Genomic DNA, 20,251 nt, shown 5'->3' on the forward strand with positions numbered 1-20,251 from the left:
CTTATCTTTAAGTGCAGTAGGTAATGCTTTACTGAAAATTCACCACAGCTCTGTTGCATTCAAAGAAATCAATACGTATTGACATTTAGCAGCCCCACTTCTAAGAAGCAGCTCAAGATGGCAGGCCAAATGTCACAAAGAGGTTAAATCAAAGCATGGCTCAAAGCAAATGTCCTCAGCTACCCTCGGGAACTAACTATAATGGCATATACTGTATGAGCTAGGCAAATTTCCAGTTTGGTGACTGAATTAAAAATCTGCACATATAAATTAGATTGTTTGATTGAATTGCTCTTTTTGTAAATTTCTTGATATCAGGGCACTTCTAGTGTATGCTTTTCTCAATGCACTGGGAACCTGTTGACCAGGGTAAGAAATAAACCAGGGCTTAAAGGTGCAATTTGTAAGATATTTGCAGTAAAATCTCCAAAAACCACTAGGCCAGTGTTATATATTTTGTCCAGCTGATTACTATCAATATCTGTAATGTTTTCAACTACTTGTAAATCGTGAGAAAATTTCCATTCAAAACATTGACACGGGGCAGTGCAGTCTCCTGTCAATGACGTTAATATCCATGTGACCCTTTGTCACCGCCTTTACTGACGTAACCCACATGAGAACACTGGTCGAGCTCGAAAAAATAAAATGGCGGCCAAGGAAGCGGCTGGAGCACAAATTTAGTGAAAATAAACGTATATTTTCACTTTTTAAGCATTTTGATTTCATTTCTAGCGAGAAATTAGTATTGTAGTTTTCAAATATGTGATTAGTTATCACAAAGGCGCTCTCTGTTTATATTTCAAACACGCTGCCTTTAAAGTGCGTCGGAAAGCCTTTCTCTGAGCGGCCTTCAGGCCTCCGAGGCCGAAGTCATGTCCTCATGAGGGAGCAAGGCCACAAGTCCTCACAGTCCTCACAGTCTTGAGGTTTCGGACGCAGCCAGTGTCGTGGACAAATGCGGAACTATGCGCTTGCTTATGGACTTATGGATATCTCTGTACCGTCTGCCGCTGGTTGTGTCAGCTCCTGTAAGCGTACGGGCCAACCAAACAACCCAAGAAGAGTTTGGAACAAAACGAGGGAGGATCAATTTGGTGTTGCATTATCTGGATGGAGAGAGCTTCACGACAACATTTAACTAGACCGAGATTCTGATCCTGCTTGTGTTTTACGCAATGGGTGAGTTGTTTTGATTCGTAACCCTTCAAAAAACGTATGCTATTATATTGATCACAACATTAGTGTGTAGATTGTAATCAGCGCGTCTTCCCGCGGACGATTTGCACATCAAAGGTATTGTGAGATTCTGATCCTGCTTGTGTTTTACGCGATGGGTGAGTTGTTTTGATTCGTAACCCTTCAAAAAACGTATGCTATTATATTGATCACAACATTAGTGTAATCAGCGCGTCTTCCCGCGGACGATATGCACATCAAAAGGTATTGTACAGCAATATAAATGGTCATTTTAAGACACTTCACAATAAGATTTGTACTGTCAATACATTATGTGAAAAATCATTGTAGATTGTAAGTTGAAAACTTAATTCTGAGCTGTGTTTACCATCGAATTTGGACTAATACTGTAATATCAATATGACTAACAATTTCGTTTTGAACATCACATATAAACTTACATAATGAAATAAACGATGTCATCAAACGCAACATTTATAAGACTTGATTACCTTATCCATCAACGTGATTTCTCGTTCTCGTCTGATTGATGGCTAAAGTTAAAGACTACAAATCCCATAATTCCACGCTGCTCCAGAGCGTCAGTAAACAACATCATTGTTTTTGTTTGATCTGTCGCCATCTTTCGGCGCATTTTACAAATTGTATCTTTATTCTTTAATAATTAGGGGCAAAGTCACAAAAAAACCAATGCACCTATTTGCATTAACCATTTCAGCACAATATGTGTGACATTTTACAGTAAACTGTTTTGTATTTGGGGAATTACAACATCATATATATGACATTTGCAGTCAAAACCACTTGATTTCCATATAAAATCATACATTCTGTGAAAATATCATCTTGATGTCTTTAATATTGACTGTGAAAGATTGAAATCAATGTCAAATCAATACTTAGATTTTATTTTAGATTTCATTTATGAGACTTAAGCCTGGATTTCGCTAACAGGGCCAGATTTATTACACATTTATTATACATATATATTGAATCAACTGTTTTTCTAAACCCCTGTTGACAGAGTCCAGATTTTAGAAAAATATATTTTATGCTGCGTTTACACCAGCCGCGGTAGAGGCGTGAAGCGCGAGTGATTTCAATGTTAAGTCAATGTGAAGACGCGTTGACACGCGTCTGAAGGTCTCGCGACATGGATGAGGCGTTTGGCGCGAAACGGAAGACATGATTCCGCCTCATTCGCGTGAATTGAGCGTCTGGCGCGGTACGCGCGATACACGTTAATGGTGCTATTTGGGCATTTTGCGTTTGACGCGAATTGCCGGCTGACGTCCGAGTTGAAAAATTTTAACTTTGGCGGAATTTCGCGCCACGTTAACCAATCAGGAGCCTGCTTGCTGCTGTGGTGGCAGCCCCGCCCAGAGTCACTCATTCAACATGAAGGAAAGCTTGATATTGTCCGTAAGCAGTCACCCGGAGCTATACAACACCAGTTCTTATTTCTAGAGACAAGAATAAAAAGGACCTCGCTTGGAAGAGTGTCAGTGGGGACATCGGGCAACCTGGTAAGTTGTAAATACACATTTCACTTTTGAGTCACGTGACGTTTATCGACCCGCGCCGTTTATCGACCTGCGCCATTTATTTCCCCCCACCAGCCATCTTGCAAACAGACAACCGCATAGCACTTGCCCCTCCAACAAGAAGCGGATGACGCGCGTCAAATGCTTGTTTTTTCCGCGCGTCTACTTCGCTCTACACGCGTGAATGCATTCAAACTGTTCAAGCGACAAACTAGGCGCGGTAGACGCGATTTTGACACCTGAAACGCGGTTGGTGTAAACGCAGCATTAGAATGAGAGATAAAATATGCATTCTTCTAAACATTTTAAGTAATAAATACATAAAAAAACTCAAATTTGATATTTAAATGTATTTTTATTGGCGTAGAACAACTAATCTTAATTGAGTATCTTATTTATTATTTCTTGACAAGGTATATTTACGTATTTGCCATTACAAAATGTCATAATAAAAAAATAATGTATATAATAATGCAGATAATGGTATGTTTGGCACTTTATGAATGTTGCAATGTTGAATCTGGGGAGGTCAGGTGACCAACAGGAAGATCGCACACTTCTCAATTCTCACAAGTGCGTTCTGTGTTTTCGTGACATCTGAGTTCGTTCTTCCAAGGTCGCCTGGCAAGACAATCTCCATGAGATTACAAGTCCGTTCTTTAAGTTCTTGGAATTGAGAAACAGCCAAATTATCTTAAAATATAGCTGTTTTAAAGTTAAGATTCTCACTTTTAGGATCCCTTAAATCTTAAAAAAAGGAAATATATTTATTTTTAATAATGGTTTATAACTATTATTATATTTTTCTTCTTCTTGGTTTTATATTGCATTTATCATTTTTGGGTGGTAGGGTTTTGGTAGACTGTAGTCTGTAATCCCTTGTTTTTCATTGAATATATCATTGTGTTTTGACCTGTTAAATACCAATAACAAGATTAAAAACTTTTTAAGATGACACATCCATGCATGCAATATGTATGTGACAAAAATGACATACTGTAATTTGTAGGATTTTTAAGTATAAATAAATAACGAACAAATGAACATCAAAATAGTTAATTTTCAAGTTCCCATTTCTAATAATAAGGACTGTTATACTATATATGGTAATATATAAAAAACCTTAAGAGACATCACATAAGTATTTACCGTAAATGCCCAATTATTGACACCTGTGCTATATGTACTGTATATGGTGAAAACCTTACATTTTTTCTTATAAGGTTGGCATGTGCCTATAATTGACTATTTCATTTTATTCACAATATTTCTTTTCTTTCTTAATATAAAGTAGATTTCTCAAGTCAGTGCTAATTTCCTGATGCAGTTAAAGGGATAGTTCACCCAAAAATTAAAATCCTGTCATCATTTATTCACCCTCATGTTGTTTAAAACACAAAAGAAGATATTTTGATAAATGATGCACAGTTGACTTCCCATTGACTTCAATAGTAGGAAAAACAAATACTATGTAAGTCAATGGGTACCGTCAACTGTGCGCTAACCATCATTGATCAAAATATCTTCTTTAAAACAACACAAGGGTCAGTAAACTCTGGCAGAATTTTAATTTTTGGGTTGCGCTATTACTGCCCATTTAAAACAGGTGGTAAAGAGAAATTTATTTAAAAAATTGTTGTTTATGTACATCTGTTATTCAGTACTGAGTCGTAATTAATCAAAGATGTAAAAGAACATTGTCAAATTTAATAACCGTCTTAACAGCTATGTTTTCAGATATTGCAGCTAAAAGTGTTTAAAACAAAATTGAAAAGGAAATGCAATTCCATGTCGAAATTCTCCCTCTTTTCTGCATGCTGCTGACCCCAGGCAGAAAATAATGTGAGGCCGTGCTCTCGCATGCACAGATCACAAGGCTAAAATTAACCCCTGCCAGAGGAGTCATGGTGTGAAATGAAGGAAAATGCAGGATGATGTAAGGTGGGCTTTTGAAGTGTGCAGCTATTTTAGACAAATCTTCCTGGTGAACCTCAGTGACTTGATGTATACCGGATGTTAAGCTAAATCGGCGTGACTTACCTTTTCATGGCCTTCAGAGCTGTGGTTTGTCAAATCTACCGATTCCACGGTGGTCAAAAGCTGCAAAGAAAGAAGAGAAATACTCACTGCCAGACCAAATCCTATTGCGCAACACCTGCTGCGAAGCAACAATGCAGATGTTCTTACCTCCAAGAAAACACTGTCTGTCCTTACAGTAAGTTTAAATGGCACTTGTTGTGCAAAGTAAAACCTACATATTTTATATACACTCATGGGTTTTGGACAGGTATGATGCAATTGCATGATAGTTTGCATACATCCAAGATCAGCAGTTTTATTATTATGAAATGTGAAAATGTATTTTGGGTAACATGCCCTGTGTGGTTGTACAAATGCACAATTTCTCCATCTGCTAGCTGTTTGGTTCAGAGAATAATACGGCGTGGACTCCGCAGGACCTTCAACACTATTGATGTTCCTATTATCGCAGTCAAATAACATTTATGCAAACCAATGTCTGCTGTTGGAAAAATGGAGTAAACAAGGCCGGTCATTACTCCCTGTGCCCGGCCAAACCACTATACTGGCACAGATGATAAGGTATCATGTGGTGCTGTTCAGCAACAGAGGAGAACCAATACTGTAATCTGCTGTAAATGAAAAACGCTCTCTGGGGTAGCTACTGTAGGATAAACATCACATTTATTTGGACTTGAATGAAAACCAGGCTGTAATGAGGTAACTGGTTTTGGGGGGCGCTGTATCGGCACATATATACTGTAATTATATTTATTTCGTGTGAAAATACAAACACCCTGCTCTCCACCATAGCCTTATAGTTTAATCCTGCAGCTACAACATAGAAAAGTCATATTAAGAGGGAAAAACCTGTACTGTTTATTAAATGTGTTTGAGTTTATGTGCGTCTCTTCACAGGCTTCACGTTGAGTTGTGTTTCTCTGCGCATGCTCAGGGCAGTGAGGACAGTAAATGACCTCAGGCTGCAGAGCTTCATGCTGTCACACATGAGAAGGCAGACGCTGCCAAAGGATAGTAGCCTGTGTGTGAAGTAAACATTACTCTTAATAGCTTACATAAGGCATTCTGACCCCCGTAACCCCAAAAGTAGCATCGCAGCTAACCTTATATGTAGCAGCATTATACTGTAGCACCTCAGCTGTTAAGTAGCTTTAACAATAGTGAGCACATTTTGTGTCACACTGCTTTGCATGTACAGCTTCACAGCAAAGCAAGCTTATCACAAACCTACAGATGTCCAGTCTTCTTTTTACATTGTGAAGTCAGATTAAGGTCATTTGTATGGATCATTTCGGTTCCAAAAGACTAAAATTCATTTATTTGAAGAGTCACTGCACTGAATTTGATTGTTGATGTGGTCTACATCAAATATTATCATCAAGATTTTACCAAAAATTCTTCATCATGTTTTTGAGTCATTTGTATAAATGATATATAGTTTTTTGTTCTATTAAAGAGCACCTGTTTCATTGCTAAAAATGTTATTTTGTGTATTTGGTATAATACAATGTGTTTGCGTGGTTTATGGTTAAAAAAACACATTGTTTTCCACATACTGTAAATGTTTTTCTTGTAGCTCCAGATATTCATGTCTTCCTGAAATGCACAGATTTTGTACAAAACTGTCCCTGATTGGCCAGCCAATCTGTACGTTGTGATTGGCCTGAATACTTCTGACGTCAGCCAGAAATGTGACGCTCCTTACCATGTTTGAAAGATTCGGCTACCAACAGGAGTTAACTTACAGGCTGTGAGTCCGAAGCAGGAGGAATTATCATAATGTGGGTCTTGTCTATCACCAATCCCAGGAAGTAAACTGTTGCCTACAATCTGTGTGTTTGTTGTAGTCCAAGAAAAGAGATTTACGTTGGAGACGATAACTCGCGTCATCGTTTAAACCAGCAGCCATATCACCCTAGCCCAAGACAGCTTGCCCACTGAAGCTAAGCAGGGCGGAGCCTGGCCAGTACTTGGATGGGAGACCACCTGGGAAAACCCCAGAGGTGTTAGTGAGACCACCAGGGGGTGCTCACCCTGTGGTCTGTGTGGGTCCTAACACCCCTATAGTGATGGGGACACTATACTGTCAAAAAAGCACCGTCCTTCGGATGAGACGTTAAACCGAGGTTCTGACTCTCTGTGGTCATTAAAAATCCCAAGATGTCATTCGAAAAAGAGTAGGGGTGTGCCCCGGCATCCTGGCCAAACTTGCCCATTGGCCTACTAATCACCCCTCATACTAATCAGTACATATATCAGTCTATCTCCTCTCCACTAATAAGCTGGTGTGTGGTGGGCGTTCTGGCGCAATATGGCTGCCGTCGCATCCTAAGAAACTAAGAAAAGTGCTATATAAATGTAAGGTATTATTATTATTATTATTACTTTGGGGTTTGTACCTTTTGCATATCGTTAACTAATACACACTTACACACCAAAGGAAATGTATAATCGTGAATTAGATAATTGGTGTGTAATGCTGTCAACCCATTTAGGAGCTTCATTGTTTTTGTAAAACATAATAATGCCAAAGATATTGGATGCAAAATGATTGAGCGGTCCTATTACTACGAGCCATCAAGTCGGACACCTGCTGGTTGCCATAGGGACGTGTGCGCCATTTTTTCTTTTTTAATCGCAAATGAAGTGAATTAGATGGTGAAATAAACAAATATTTTAATAAAAAGTTGCAACCAGAAATGAAATATTGAATATTTTAACTGCTGCTTATACTGTACGCCCAGAAAAAAAACCGGAAACATATGCTTATTTTTAAAATACTAATAGAGTTTGGTCTTTTGCTCTTTTTGTTTTTATTTTATTACATGACACACAATAAAAAATTCCTTCCAGAAAAAGTTTTTTTGTGATTGTTGCAGGCAAAAATCCTCGATTTTGCGGTACGTTTTCTTAAAAAATGCGATGGAATATGCGGGATATTTATGCAATTTATGCGATGGAATTGCGGGAATTTGCGAAAACTGCGGAAACTTGCAAAAACTGCAATGATGTTCACGTCACATAATCACGTCACTTCATAACGTTCCCATGGCAAAAGAGGACACGGCTGCGCTTTTGGGAAGTAAATGCAACATTTTTCAACTTTCTGCTAATATATATGTGACTTTTTGCTACGAAAATGCGGAGATTATGAAATCATGCAAGCCCCGCATATTTTGTGCGCGGAAATATGTAATTAATGCGGCGAAAGTGGGTCGTATTTGGAAAAAATGCAGCCCCGCATAAATATGCGGACTTTGGCTGATTATGCAATATATCGTGCGATCGCACAATCATGTTTTTCTGGAGGGACTGAATATAACATATTACGGTTATATTACAGAGTTTCACCTGTTAAAAAACATGAATTTATAATGTGTATTAGTGAAATTGAAGGGGTTAGATTAAACATGAAATGCCTTTGATCAGTGTCATCAGTGAGGTGACCAATCACAAAGAGCTGTGTCGTCATCAGAACTCTGAGCAGCCGCCCTTGCCGTACTTTGATACCATACATCACAGTCACATGCCTTCAGCACCCAGCTCAAGTCGTACACAATTTCTTATCGGCATGCACTGCCTTAAGTCAGCCGCCGATCGTTGAACACACCTAATGCCACGCTCAGTATGGCCGCTCTGGTGACAGAAGTCCTACCTTTCAGTTACAAGTACCACTCATAAATTGATAAAGACTGATGATTATCTGAAACGACCTCAAAAAAGGTGTTTTTGTGCAATTTTGAGATTATGAATAAACTTTTGGTACAGTTGGTGTCAGTATTGGTCAGAAATATGTCGTTTAATTGTGATTTTAGCACGACATTTTAGAGAGATGTGTTTTGCCCCATTCAAATAGATATGAATTTAGTCTTGCATGACTGAGATAACTGCCTGCCAATTTGATCCAAGTAATAATAAAATAATAATAGCATAGTTATATATGCTATGTAGCTTGTAATGTATGTGTCTAACTGCTTACAATTGAACTTTTACAGTATTTGCATGTATCTTAAGTTTCCTCAAACAGCACAGTATGCAGATAAATAATAAAACTTTTTCCCAACCTTTTCCCTGAGGCTGAGGACTTCTCCCTCCAGGTAGCGCTGCTCATCTCTGGCCTGCTCCAGCGCCAGCTCCTTCCCTTTCAGCTCTTCCTGGAGCCGAAGCAGTTGCTGTGGAGACAAACAGCATCATCAGCCGCGACAAGCAGATGGCGTGTGGTGCCTCCATAAACACATTATTAAACAGCACAGAACAAGAACACTTGCTGAAAGGTAATAAAGACACGGAGGAGACAGAGACATCTGGATTATATGAGACCTTTTTTTACTGTTGTTTATTTGTTTAAAGTTTATGTTGGTTCATTGTTGTTGCAGGTATTGAAAAGAGAGTACATTAGTTTACAGTCTGTTTACCATGGTCCCACTGGAACCGTACTTTTGCAAAAAGTACACCTTTGCATCTGGAGAGTTAATATTAGTAGATATTAGTGCCTAAAAGGTACATATTGGTCCCAAATGTATACATAGCAGTACCTTAATGGTACATATAAGGACCTTTACAAAAGGTACTGCCCCAGTTTTCTGACATTGTGTAACACCATTGCAACATAAAAACCTTTAGAAATATTTATTTTGTAATAAGATTTTTTTTAAGTCATATTTTTGGCCATTTTTTGCCTTTATTTACCAATGATTTTTAGGAGAGGACAGGAAAGTACAGGGAGGAAAGAAGGGTATGGGATCGGCAAATAACCACGAGCCGGGAATCGAAGTCAGAACGCCGGAAATGCGGAAGCACCACATGTCAGAGCGCTGCCCACTACACCATCAGCTCCAAAAAGATGAAACATTTATTCTACTTTAATATCTTGTTTACTCAGACATACATGACAGATAAACTTAATAAAGTTCTCAAAATGTAAAAGGTCTCAAACCAACTTCTAATATTTTAATTAGGTGTACTAAATAATGAGACTGCTGCGCTCTATATAAAGCTGCATATCACTTTCAACAAAAAGGACAATCATTCTTGCATTAGTATTGATCCTGTACATAAAAGCCTTTGCAACAACTGCAGAATGTAAAATGAGGAGAGAAAGAGAGAGAGAGAGAGAGAGAGAGAGAGAGAGACAGAGAGAGAGAGAGAGAGAGAAAGAGTGTCTTTGCCAATGGCTGCACTATTACATCATTCATCAAGAAGAACATTGTGTCCAATCATCATTTGCTGATTTGACAGTTTATTAATGGAGGTGCGAGTGAATGAGTTAAAGTTGCAGATGGAGTGATGACGTGTGCGCTTGACACTAACACGCAAGTGATCTTTCCCATATGTTTAAAAGTGTATTACTGGACCCTTTCTAAAGGTGAGTCAGTGTACTTGTCATTTATGTCTCGTACATTAACAACAGCTGTGTACAATCAAAGGTTACAAAATGTTTAATCTCAGATTTAGTTAACTGTAGGTTGGACAGTGGTTGATCCTGGCTAAGGTGACATACTGTATAATCTATCACTTAGAACACATTTATACTTGGTAATTAAGGGATAGTTTCTCCCAAAAATGAAAATTCTGTTATAATTTACTAATTTTCATGTTGCTACACATTTCTTTGTTCTAATGAACATGAAGGAAGATATTTTTGAGGAATGTTTGTAACCCCATTCACTTCCATTGTAAGAAAAAAGAATACAGTGAATGGGGCTCATAAATGGTTTGGTTACCAACATTCCTCAAAATTTCTTCCTTTGTGTTCATCAGAACAACATGCAAGTAAGTAAATGATGACATAATTGTAATTTTTGGGTGAACTATCCCTTTAAGATGCGTTTTGGTCGATCGGATCGCAAGTGGGCCTTTACGTTCACACCTGGTGTTTTAATTCCATCTCTTTTATCCATTTTCGACTGCTTCTGTCCTGATTACTTTTAGGGGATGGTCTATGAGTGAGCTTATATGTGGTTTAAAGTGGACAAGCTTAAAATGTTTTACACCGCATTTACCCCCTTTATTCGATTGACCAAAATGCATCTTAATACCAGGTGTTAAAAGACTACTTTGTTACCCATGGTGTTCTTTGAAACTCATCTCTACTTATTTCTTACCTTTCTTCAGCCTAGGGCTGTATTGTATGTATTAAACTTCTCAGGAACTTTGCCTTATATGTATAAAAGTAAAGTATAAAAAAGTTCTTACTAAAAACTGCTTAAGGGTAGGACACATTTAAAAAGAAGTTAAAAGCAGCTTACAGCAAAGTCCAAGACCTAATCTTAAGTGGTAACTGAAGTGGAGGATTGTGAACTAAGGATTATAATTTGCCTATAATTGTAAACCAAACAAAATGCCAAACCAAATTCAGCTTCATTGACATGCAATTTTGATTGCCTTTTAAAGAACCTCATACTCAAAGGAAACACATACCTCTAACTAAACATTTCATGGTCTTGTAGCTCACCTGGTATAGCATTGTGTTAAAGAGCACCTATTTCATTGCTAAAAAACTATGTTATTTTGTGTATTTGGTATAATACAATGTGTTCGCGTGGTTTATGGTTTAAAAACACATTATTTTTCACATACCTGTAATGATGTATCTTTGTATGTTGTTACATGACAAACACGCCATCAGACATTGGAATACGAACACACACTGTATGTTTATTTACTTCCGTATCCGTGCAGGGGCGCTCTCACATCTACATACACGTAGCTGTGGGCGTGACCTTGCTTCACACCGAAGCAGAACATTACATCACTCCCCTTTTTTTTTTTTTAAACAGTCTTTTTTTTTCCAAATTAACATGTTCGGCAAAGACATTAGAACAATATACATTTGTTGCAAAATCAATACTGCAGTTGTTTATTTATATTCAAAACAGGTTTCGGGCCTTCAACAGGGCCTGAAGAATACCAGACATAACAGAACTTAAAACACTGTACGTCTGTTACAACAGCAAATACTGTTTCATTTAAGCTTTGTGGACGATATGGAACTTACTGCTGAAATGAGGCTTTCAGTAACACTCTATAACAAAGTGTATGAATAGTCACTGTATTGCATACTCTTTAGAACAAGAAACAGTCAAAGGATGTTCACTTTTACTACTCAGAACATCTAAACGTAATCAGAGAGGCGGACAGGAGGTCTGCGATTGGATCTAGTAGGATATCTCGGGGAGATGTTACGTGTGTTAGTTTCTTCCATCTCGTTTTCAAATCCTAGTTCCAGCAATGGATCTGGTGTGCCCTGCTTAAGTTTTTTAAAGAAAGAGCAATTCCTCGTGACAGAATGTCCATTTCTTTCTGCAGTTACCATGGTGCCTTTGACCTTAGTGACCACAAGTGGCTTTACATTGTATGGTGTTGTTAGTTTGTTGTGTTTCTGCTGAGGACATATAACCGAATCTCCAGGTTCAATGGCAGAGTGTGTGGCATGTCTTCGTGTGTCCGACAGAGCTTTCATTTTGTCCTTTGCCATTTTGTCTCTTTTGCGGATGTCAGTGTCAGCAGCAATGGTAATTGGGAGCGGTAGAGGTATTTTTGTTTGCATCTTCCTTTGAAAGATCAGCTCTGCAGGTGAAGTCCCTGTTGTACTGTGAGGTGTAGATCTGTACTCACGAAGGAACACATTAAGCTGTTGCTTCCAAGGGATGCCTTGAATGTGTGCAGTACGAATAGCTTTGCCTAGAGTGCGCATGAATCGTTCAGCTGTGGCATTTGCTTGTGGCCAGAGAGGGGTTATTTTCCGATGGTGAAATCCAAGATGTTCAGCAAACTGAGAAAACATTTTGCTATTGAACGGTGGGCCGTTGTCAGTTTTGAGCACCCTGGGTATTCCAAACATGGAAAAAACATCATCAATGGCTGGAATCACTGCATTGGCTGAAGTGGAGTGAAGAATTTTGATGACAGGATACCGCGAGTAATCATCAACGATGACTAATACATACTCGCCCGATGGTAGAGGTCCATAAAAGTCTGCACTCACATCATGCCAAGGTGCTTCTGGCAGGGCGGACATCTGAAGTGGTTCAACGTTAGTAACTGGTGTGTTAGCTTGACAGGCAATGCAGTTTGTGATCATGGTTTCAACTTTATGGTCTATATAAGGGAACCATACCTTCTCTCTCAGCAGACTTTTGGTTTTGGCGATGCCCTGATGGCTTTCATGGGCGAGCTGTAATACTCTTTGCTGCAATGCTGTCGGTATTATTATTCTAGAACCTCTGAGTATGAGATCATCACCTGGTGACACAGTGAGCTCAGAGCTGATGTTTTTGTAATGTTTCAAGGCGGTGGTCATGTCACATGTGCTTTTGTGCCATGTGTTGTTTCTTACATGTACACAGACCTGTTGTAGTACAGAATCGTTCCTCGTTTCTGTCTTGATCTCATCCAGTGTCATGGCTTTTGGTGTGGCTTGCAGAGCCATGAAGTTTACATATTCCTCAGCCACTTTAGATGCTCTCGTGTTGAGCTCTGTATCGAGAGGGACAGGGTGTCTGGACATAAAATCCGCCGGATTGTCGATGCCTTTTTTGTACTGAATGGTAATGTTGTATGGTTGAAGTCTCAGACCCCACCTTTCGATTCTGGCTGGGGGCTTTGATCTGGGGTTGTTCCAAATTAACTCCAGTGGCTTATGGTCGGTAATCAGAGTAAAAGGATGACCATAAAGGTACAAATGAAAGTGCTCGCAGCTCCATACAATGGCTAGAGCTTCGCGTTCTGTCTGGGAGTAACGTGTTTCGACGTCACTAAGTGCACGACTGGCATATGCTATGATGCATCTCTGTCCATTCTGTGTTTGTGACAGGATTGCCCCGAGGCCTACTGGGCTAGCATCCACAGCAAGTTCAGTGTCTTTAGATGGGTCAAAGTAAGACATGGTGGTGGCGTTGGCCAGGGCATCTTTAAGTTGCTGTAGGGCATTGCGATGTGTGTCAGTCCAGCTCCACTGTGTGCCTTTTTTAGTCAGGTCTCGGAGAGGCGCTGTGATAGTGGAGAAGTCTTTAATAAACCGAGAACAGTAGTTTGCCATTCCGAGTAGGCTTCGAATTTCTCCTGGGTCTTTAGGCTCACTTGCTTGTTGTATAGCTGTGACTTTTTTGGGGTCGGCAGAGATACCATCGGCAGAGAAGATAAATCCAAAAAACTCAAGTCTATGCTTATTGAATTCACATTTTTCACGGTTAAGTGTAAGACCGCTGTCCTTTAACCTTGAAAAAACAGCTTTTAGGGCTTCATCATGTGCATCCTGTGATATGCCAAAGACGATGATGTCATCGCTGAGGTTTTTAACGCCACTGATGCCTTGTAGAGTTTGAGCTATGGCGTTCTGAAACACTTCCGCCGCAGAGGAAATGCCAAAATTTAAGCGTTTGTATCTTCTTAGTCCCAGGTGCGTGATGAATGTAGTAATGTATCGGCTGTCTGGGTGCAGTTCTAATTGATGATATCCAGCTCTGAGGTCAAGTTTTGAAAAGAATTTTGCACCATTCAATTCCTGAATCACGTCATCAATGGTTGGAGTTATATGACGTTCACGTTGTATGGCTGTATTAGCCTGCCGCATGTCAACACATATCCTGACTTTATTGGGGTCTTTTGGTTTGGGTGGAGTTACGATTGGAGATACCCATGGAGTTGGACCTGTTACTGTTTCTATGATGTCATCATCTTCTAGCTTTTGTAGCTCTGCTTCTACTTTCTGTCGAATGTGAAACGGCACTCGTCTGTGTGGTTGACATGTCGGCTGAACGTCTGGATTGATGTGGAGTTTCACCTGGAAGTTTTTGAGTTTCCCAATTCCTTCAAATAGTTGTGGGTGTGAGTCAACTAGTTCCTCAGCTACTGTGCATTTACCTTTTGTGAAACTGGTGGTGCTGATTATGTTAATGAGTTCAAGTTCTTGTGCAGTTCCATAGCTTAAGAGAGTGTGTCCATCATTTTCGAGGACGTAGAATTTTGCCTCCACAGTCTTATGTGAAGTTTGAACATTGCATTGAAAAGATCCAGTGATGGGCAGAGCTGTATCAGAGCCATAAGCAAAGATTTTAATTGTTGCTGGTTTAAGCAGAGGCTTGGGTTTGAGTGTGTTAAACACTGCTTTGCTGATAATGTTTACCGCAGCTCCAGAGTCAATCAGAACTTTGACTTTAGTTCCATGTATTGTTATGTGCGTCTGAGGCTGTTGCTGACATGTAGTGGTGTTTAAAACGAATACATATGCGTCATCGCTGCTTGATGAATCAGTGTGCGTGTGGCTGGCACATGTTGCGGTAACTTGTTTGACTCTGGCCATGTTGTTGTATTGCTTGCGTGGATGCTCATCGTATTTCCTTGAGCTGCTCCTTGTGCTGTGTTCAGGGGCCTTGGAGCTGGAACGACACATTTTTGCAAAGTGGTTTGGTTTTCTGCATGCTCTGCATTCTTTTCCTTTGGCAGGACAGACATCTTGATGTGGATAATTTCCCCCACAATTTCTGCATTGAGTATTGGATGTTCGTCTGTATGTCGTTTTGAAATGACTTTGCTGCTTTGTTGCTTTGCCTGTATGCTGCAATGCATTCACAGCCGCCGCTGCGTGTTGTTCAATGCCTGTTGCTTGTTGTTCAGAAATTTCTAGAGTTCTGCCATGATCAAGAAGAGCCTCTAACGACAGGTCAGGTTCTCTGAGTGCTTTTCTGCGCAGCCTTGACGAAGTGCAGCTTTGTATTAACTGTGCCTTTATCTCACGATCAACATCGGAAAACTCACAGTCTTTTGCAAGCATTCTTAGTCTGGTTTGATATGTGTCTAGATTTTCACCAGGTTGTTGTACAGCTTTTCTGAATTGGTAAACTAGAAACTGTGTGTTCTTTTTAGGGGAAAAATACCCATCTAGTTTCGTTTTTGTTGCAGCATAACCATCGGTGTCTAATGCGAACGTGTCGTAAATATCATGCACGCGTTCACCGGCGAGGTGTAACATCATCGCTTTTTGTCTTGCATCGTTAGTGATATTCATAGCAATCAGATAATTCTCGAACCGCTGCATCCACTTGTGCCACCGAGTTCCTAACGAACTGGGGTCAGTTTCTGTGTCGAACTGCAGGATGGCTGTATTACTCAGTACAGACTGCATGACTGTTGTTAGATCGCTTGTTTACTCACTTATCAGCCGAAAGATATCTTGATGTCTTGAAATGCACGATTAGATTGCTTTTAATCTCTCGTCGCCATTGTAATGATGTATCTCTGTATGTTGTTACATGACAAACACGCCATCAGACATTGGAATACGAACACACACCGTATGTTTATTTACTTCCGTAGAAGTGCAGGGGCGCTCTCACATCTACATACACGTAGCTGTGGGCGTGACCTTGCTTCGCACCGAAGCAGAACATTACAATACCATACATTTTTGTAGCTCCAGATATCCTGCTTTCCTTAAAAGCATTGATTTGGTACAAAACTCGCTCCTTACCATGTTTGAAAGATTCGCTCACAATGCAATGCTAACAGGAGTTAACTTACAGGCTGTGAGTCAAAGCAGGAGGAATTATGATAATGTCGGTCTCATCACCAATCCCCGAAAGTAAACTGTTGCCTACAATCCGTGTGTTTGTTGTAGTAAAAAAAATTGATTTATGTTGGAGACAATAACTTGCATCATTGTTAACTTTGGAGTTTGTACCTTTTGCATATCATTAACATGAACTAATACACACACACCAAAGGAAATGTAAAATCGTGAATCGGACCATAGTTGCAAAGGAAGGGTCAGGAGTTCGATCCCAGGATCACACTAATAGAAATTTAATAATAATAATAATTCAAGAGTTCACACGTACAAATAGTCAGATAGAATTAATTTGGCCCGAGCCCGGAGCACTCCCCCACAAAGAGAGGGCTCCGGGGTCTGTATTAGGCCCGAACCCAGAACACCCCTGTATTCAGGATAGGAAGTAACCAAGTAAGTGTGAGGAGACTGGGTGGTGGAGGGATGCTAAGAACTGTCGAAGAACATGGGTGAGTTGGCTGCATGTTTATATACTGTAGGCTTCCACTAGGGCTGCACGATTCGGAGAAAAAATCTAATTGCGATTTTTCTGATCAAAATTGCGATTCGCGATTTAAAGTGCGATTCATTAGTATATAATAAAAGAGCTACATCCAGGTTTGTTGTGGTGGTTTTAATAGCACCCAAGAAAGATGCTGTGCTACTGTTTATTTAAAACCTCTTAAACATTGTACAAAGTTGTCTGCAGGACTTTGCTCTTCTGCAGACACACTTTTTTTTATATAAGAACATGTAAAAAATACAATTTAACAAAATTTTTTTGAAAGTTTTATTTAAAATAACATATAGGCCAATGTATTTTGGCTGTCACTACAACAATGCTTCTGACAAGCAAATGTTTAGTTTTTTTCTTTTAATCATAAGACTATACTCATCTTATTTTACTTTCAGGCATCTGTAATAAATGTAAATATATTAGTTATTAGAATCTATGATTTAACATAAGCAAAAAATACAAATAAAACACTGCACAGTCCTCACTGTAGGATTTTAAATGTGGAGCTGCAGAAGCTTGTTCAGTTAAGAGTAAAGAGTGATTTTAATTTTTGGTGTGTAATAAACATTTCTGACACAGAAAGCACCAGGTTACTGTCACTTTAAGACACAAGACAGCTTTAAAACTGCTCTGCTTTAATGTACTGATAAACATCCAGCTGTTTATGTTCACTTAGACAAGAAAGAAAACTTAAGTTTAGTGATCACGCGTGTGCTGACTGCTCTCTGTGTGCGCGCTTCATGAACCCTCGTGCCTGTAAATATTCAAAGCGGTGAAGATGTGCGCGTGCAAGAAAGTATAATGTACCTCTTTCGTCTGCTGTGTTCCGGGCTTTAATAAAAACCTGCCTATAGTCTGATGAGGCGCTTGTCATTGTTTGCGATGCATGACGAGAAACGGACGTATATACACCTTTCTTTAAATCCAACATTACACAAAAGGGAAATGTTTTTGCGCATTTCTGTCCTTTCATTTGCCGGTTAATGAGCTATAATGGGTTTTTTAAATGACTGAATCCAAAATCTGCCAACTTCATGACATTCCGCGTTGTGCAGTTAATTCCATTTGTATGCATTTTGCGATGCTGTCCGTGTTTTCCGCATCGCGGAAATCATATGGCCGTACACTTTGTTGAGGAGTTGAACTGCTGCTCGTGCTCATGTTTTCCAAATGGTGTTATCTGACGTGTAGTCAGCACCTCAGTGTTAATGCACTCTATTGGTTTAAACTGCATCAAACGTAAAATGCGCATGAAGCGAACTGTCAAAAATTGCGTACTAGATGACTGTTATATTTGATAGTTTTGAATCGAAATAATCGCAGCTCTTGCGAGTCGAAAATCGCGTCCATTCACATCGCGATTTCGGTTTAAAAACGATTAATCGTGCAGCCCTAGCTTCCACTCATGCTGATCAGGTGGACACCTGATTGCTGATTGTTGACAGTTGGTCGTAATTATGAGATAGTTTGGCAGATTATTTGAATATGCTCCTTTCGGACTTTGTTAATAAAACATCATAAATAATAATAATAATAATAATAATATTTCATTACATTTTTATAGTGCTTTTCTGCAGCACTCAAAGCGCTTTACATATGAAAGGGGGATTCTTCTCAACCACCACCAATTTGCAGCATCCACCTAAATGTAGCGAAAGCAACCATATTGTGCCAGGATGCCACCACACACCACTTTTATTGGTGGTATAACCAACTAGTATGTGTGGGGATCATAAGTAGGCCAGTGGGCAAATTTGGTCAGGATGCCAGGGGAACACTCCTACTCTTTTTGAAGGACACCCTGTGATTTTTATTGACAACAGAGAGTCAGGACCTTGGTTTAACGTTCATGTCCCCATCACTATACTGGGGTGTTAGGACCCACACAGACCACAGGGTGAGCACCCCCTGCTGGTCTCAGTAACACATTTACCAGCAGCAACCTGGTTTTCCCAAGAGGTCTTCCATCTAAGTACAGACCAGGCTCAACCCTACTTAGGGCGTGCTCACACTATCCAGCCACGTTTGACCCCCAAAACCTGGTTCATTTGACTATTGTGATTGCTCTGTAGGCTATGGGCGCAGTTTGGTAATCGCGCACTGGCCGGCTTGCAGAGGTGGGCTCGAGCGCGGTTTAATTTTGGCTCATGGCCCTTAGCTTCAGTGAGCAACCAGTCTGTGATTACAGGGTGATATGGCTTGAATGCACTGTACTATAGGTATGCCGAATACATCAATGAAGTTGAAATTTCACGCTTATACACTTATAAACACAAATTCATTTTAATTTATTAATTCTGTGTGTTACCTGCTGCATGTTCTGCATGGTCTGCTGCAGGAAATGCAACTGTTGTTCTTGGGTGTGGTCCTCCTCTGTGCGGTAGCTCTTTCCCTGCTCCTTCTTCAGCAGCTCCACCTCATTCCTGTATGCATCCAGTTGCCAGCGCAGACTGTCATTTTCCTCCCTCAGACCACAAGACTGCACAGACAGCACTACACTCATGCAAGAGGAACAGAGACAGGACATGAATTTAGAAATAAGTCTTTGTCCATTTTATTTGCAGTGAAACAAACTGCTTCCAAAAGTATTTCAAAGTCAGTTCAGAAAATTGCAGATTTTTGGATATTTAAATGCTAAAAGCTTATATCCCAGACAGCAGATGACTCTGGGCTGGATTTGCATCGGATCTGCACCGGGGCTATTGACTACTGACTTGATCCGGTGTGGATCTAGCCTAGAGTCGTCTACTGTCTGGGATATTGTGCCTTTAAGTGGTCTTTAATGACCCATTGTTTATAATATACATAAGCTTTTCCCTAATCTAACAAGCAACATGACATACTGTACTGTAGAAAAATATGCTGTCTGGTTAAATTAGCATATCGTTCTAGCAGGCATTACAGTAAGCAAATGTTTGGATTCATAACTGAAATTGATGGTGAAGTTTTCTTCGCAACTTGGTCACTGTTTTGCGTCTCTGCTGTTTCAACAGAGAACCTCAACTATTAGATATTCTTGCCTGCCATTGAAAATACTTGTTTTATTGAGCCAAAGCTTGTGTGCTGTGACAGGTCATGAAATATGGCTGAGCCTAGGCTCCCATGACATTTTCTGCTGCTGCTCTCCACAATATCATTCATAATCACATTTGCTGTGGGATACACACAGGAGTAAGAGTATAATCATTCATGTTGAAATGCTGTCTAACTCAAGGTTATCTGAAGAATGGAATATATCTCAGTTTAAAGTAAACCGAACAAAAAACTCAAATAAGCAAACTGAGGTCATACTGGATACCAAATGATTATTTGGTTAAACTCAATGATTCCTTTAATAAAAGTAATAATTGGTAATCATCACTGTATTGCTTAATTAAAGCCACATTACCAATCATGGATGGACTT

The 20,251-nt window shown here is 39.7% G+C and overlaps 1 protein-coding gene across 3 annotated transcripts in view; it reads right to left on the minus strand.

Moving 5' to 3' along the window:
- Positions 1-20,251, minus strand: part of enox1 (ecto-NOX disulfide-thiol exchanger 1) — a 128,193-nt gene that overhangs the window by 7,641 nt on the left and 100,301 nt on the right. For all 3 annotated transcript variants that reach the window (XM_055214890.2, XM_055214888.2, XM_073854955.1), the window contains 3 exons: positions 19,155-19,339; positions 8,849-8,956; positions 4,785-4,844 (listed from right to left, as the gene is read on the minus strand). In XM_055214890.2, the coding sequence (XP_055070865.2) occupies positions 4,785-4,844; positions 8,849-8,956; positions 19,155-19,339 (353 nt within the window). The remainder of the gene's footprint in view (positions 1-4,784; positions 4,845-8,848; positions 8,957-19,154; positions 19,340-20,251) is intronic.

The sequence above is a fragment of the Misgurnus anguillicaudatus genome, chromosome 17 (genome assembly GCF_027580225.2).
Source record: "Misgurnus anguillicaudatus chromosome 17, ASM2758022v2, whole genome shotgun sequence".
Taxonomy (NCBI): domain Eukaryota; kingdom Metazoa; phylum Chordata; class Actinopteri; order Cypriniformes; family Cobitidae; genus Misgurnus; species Misgurnus anguillicaudatus.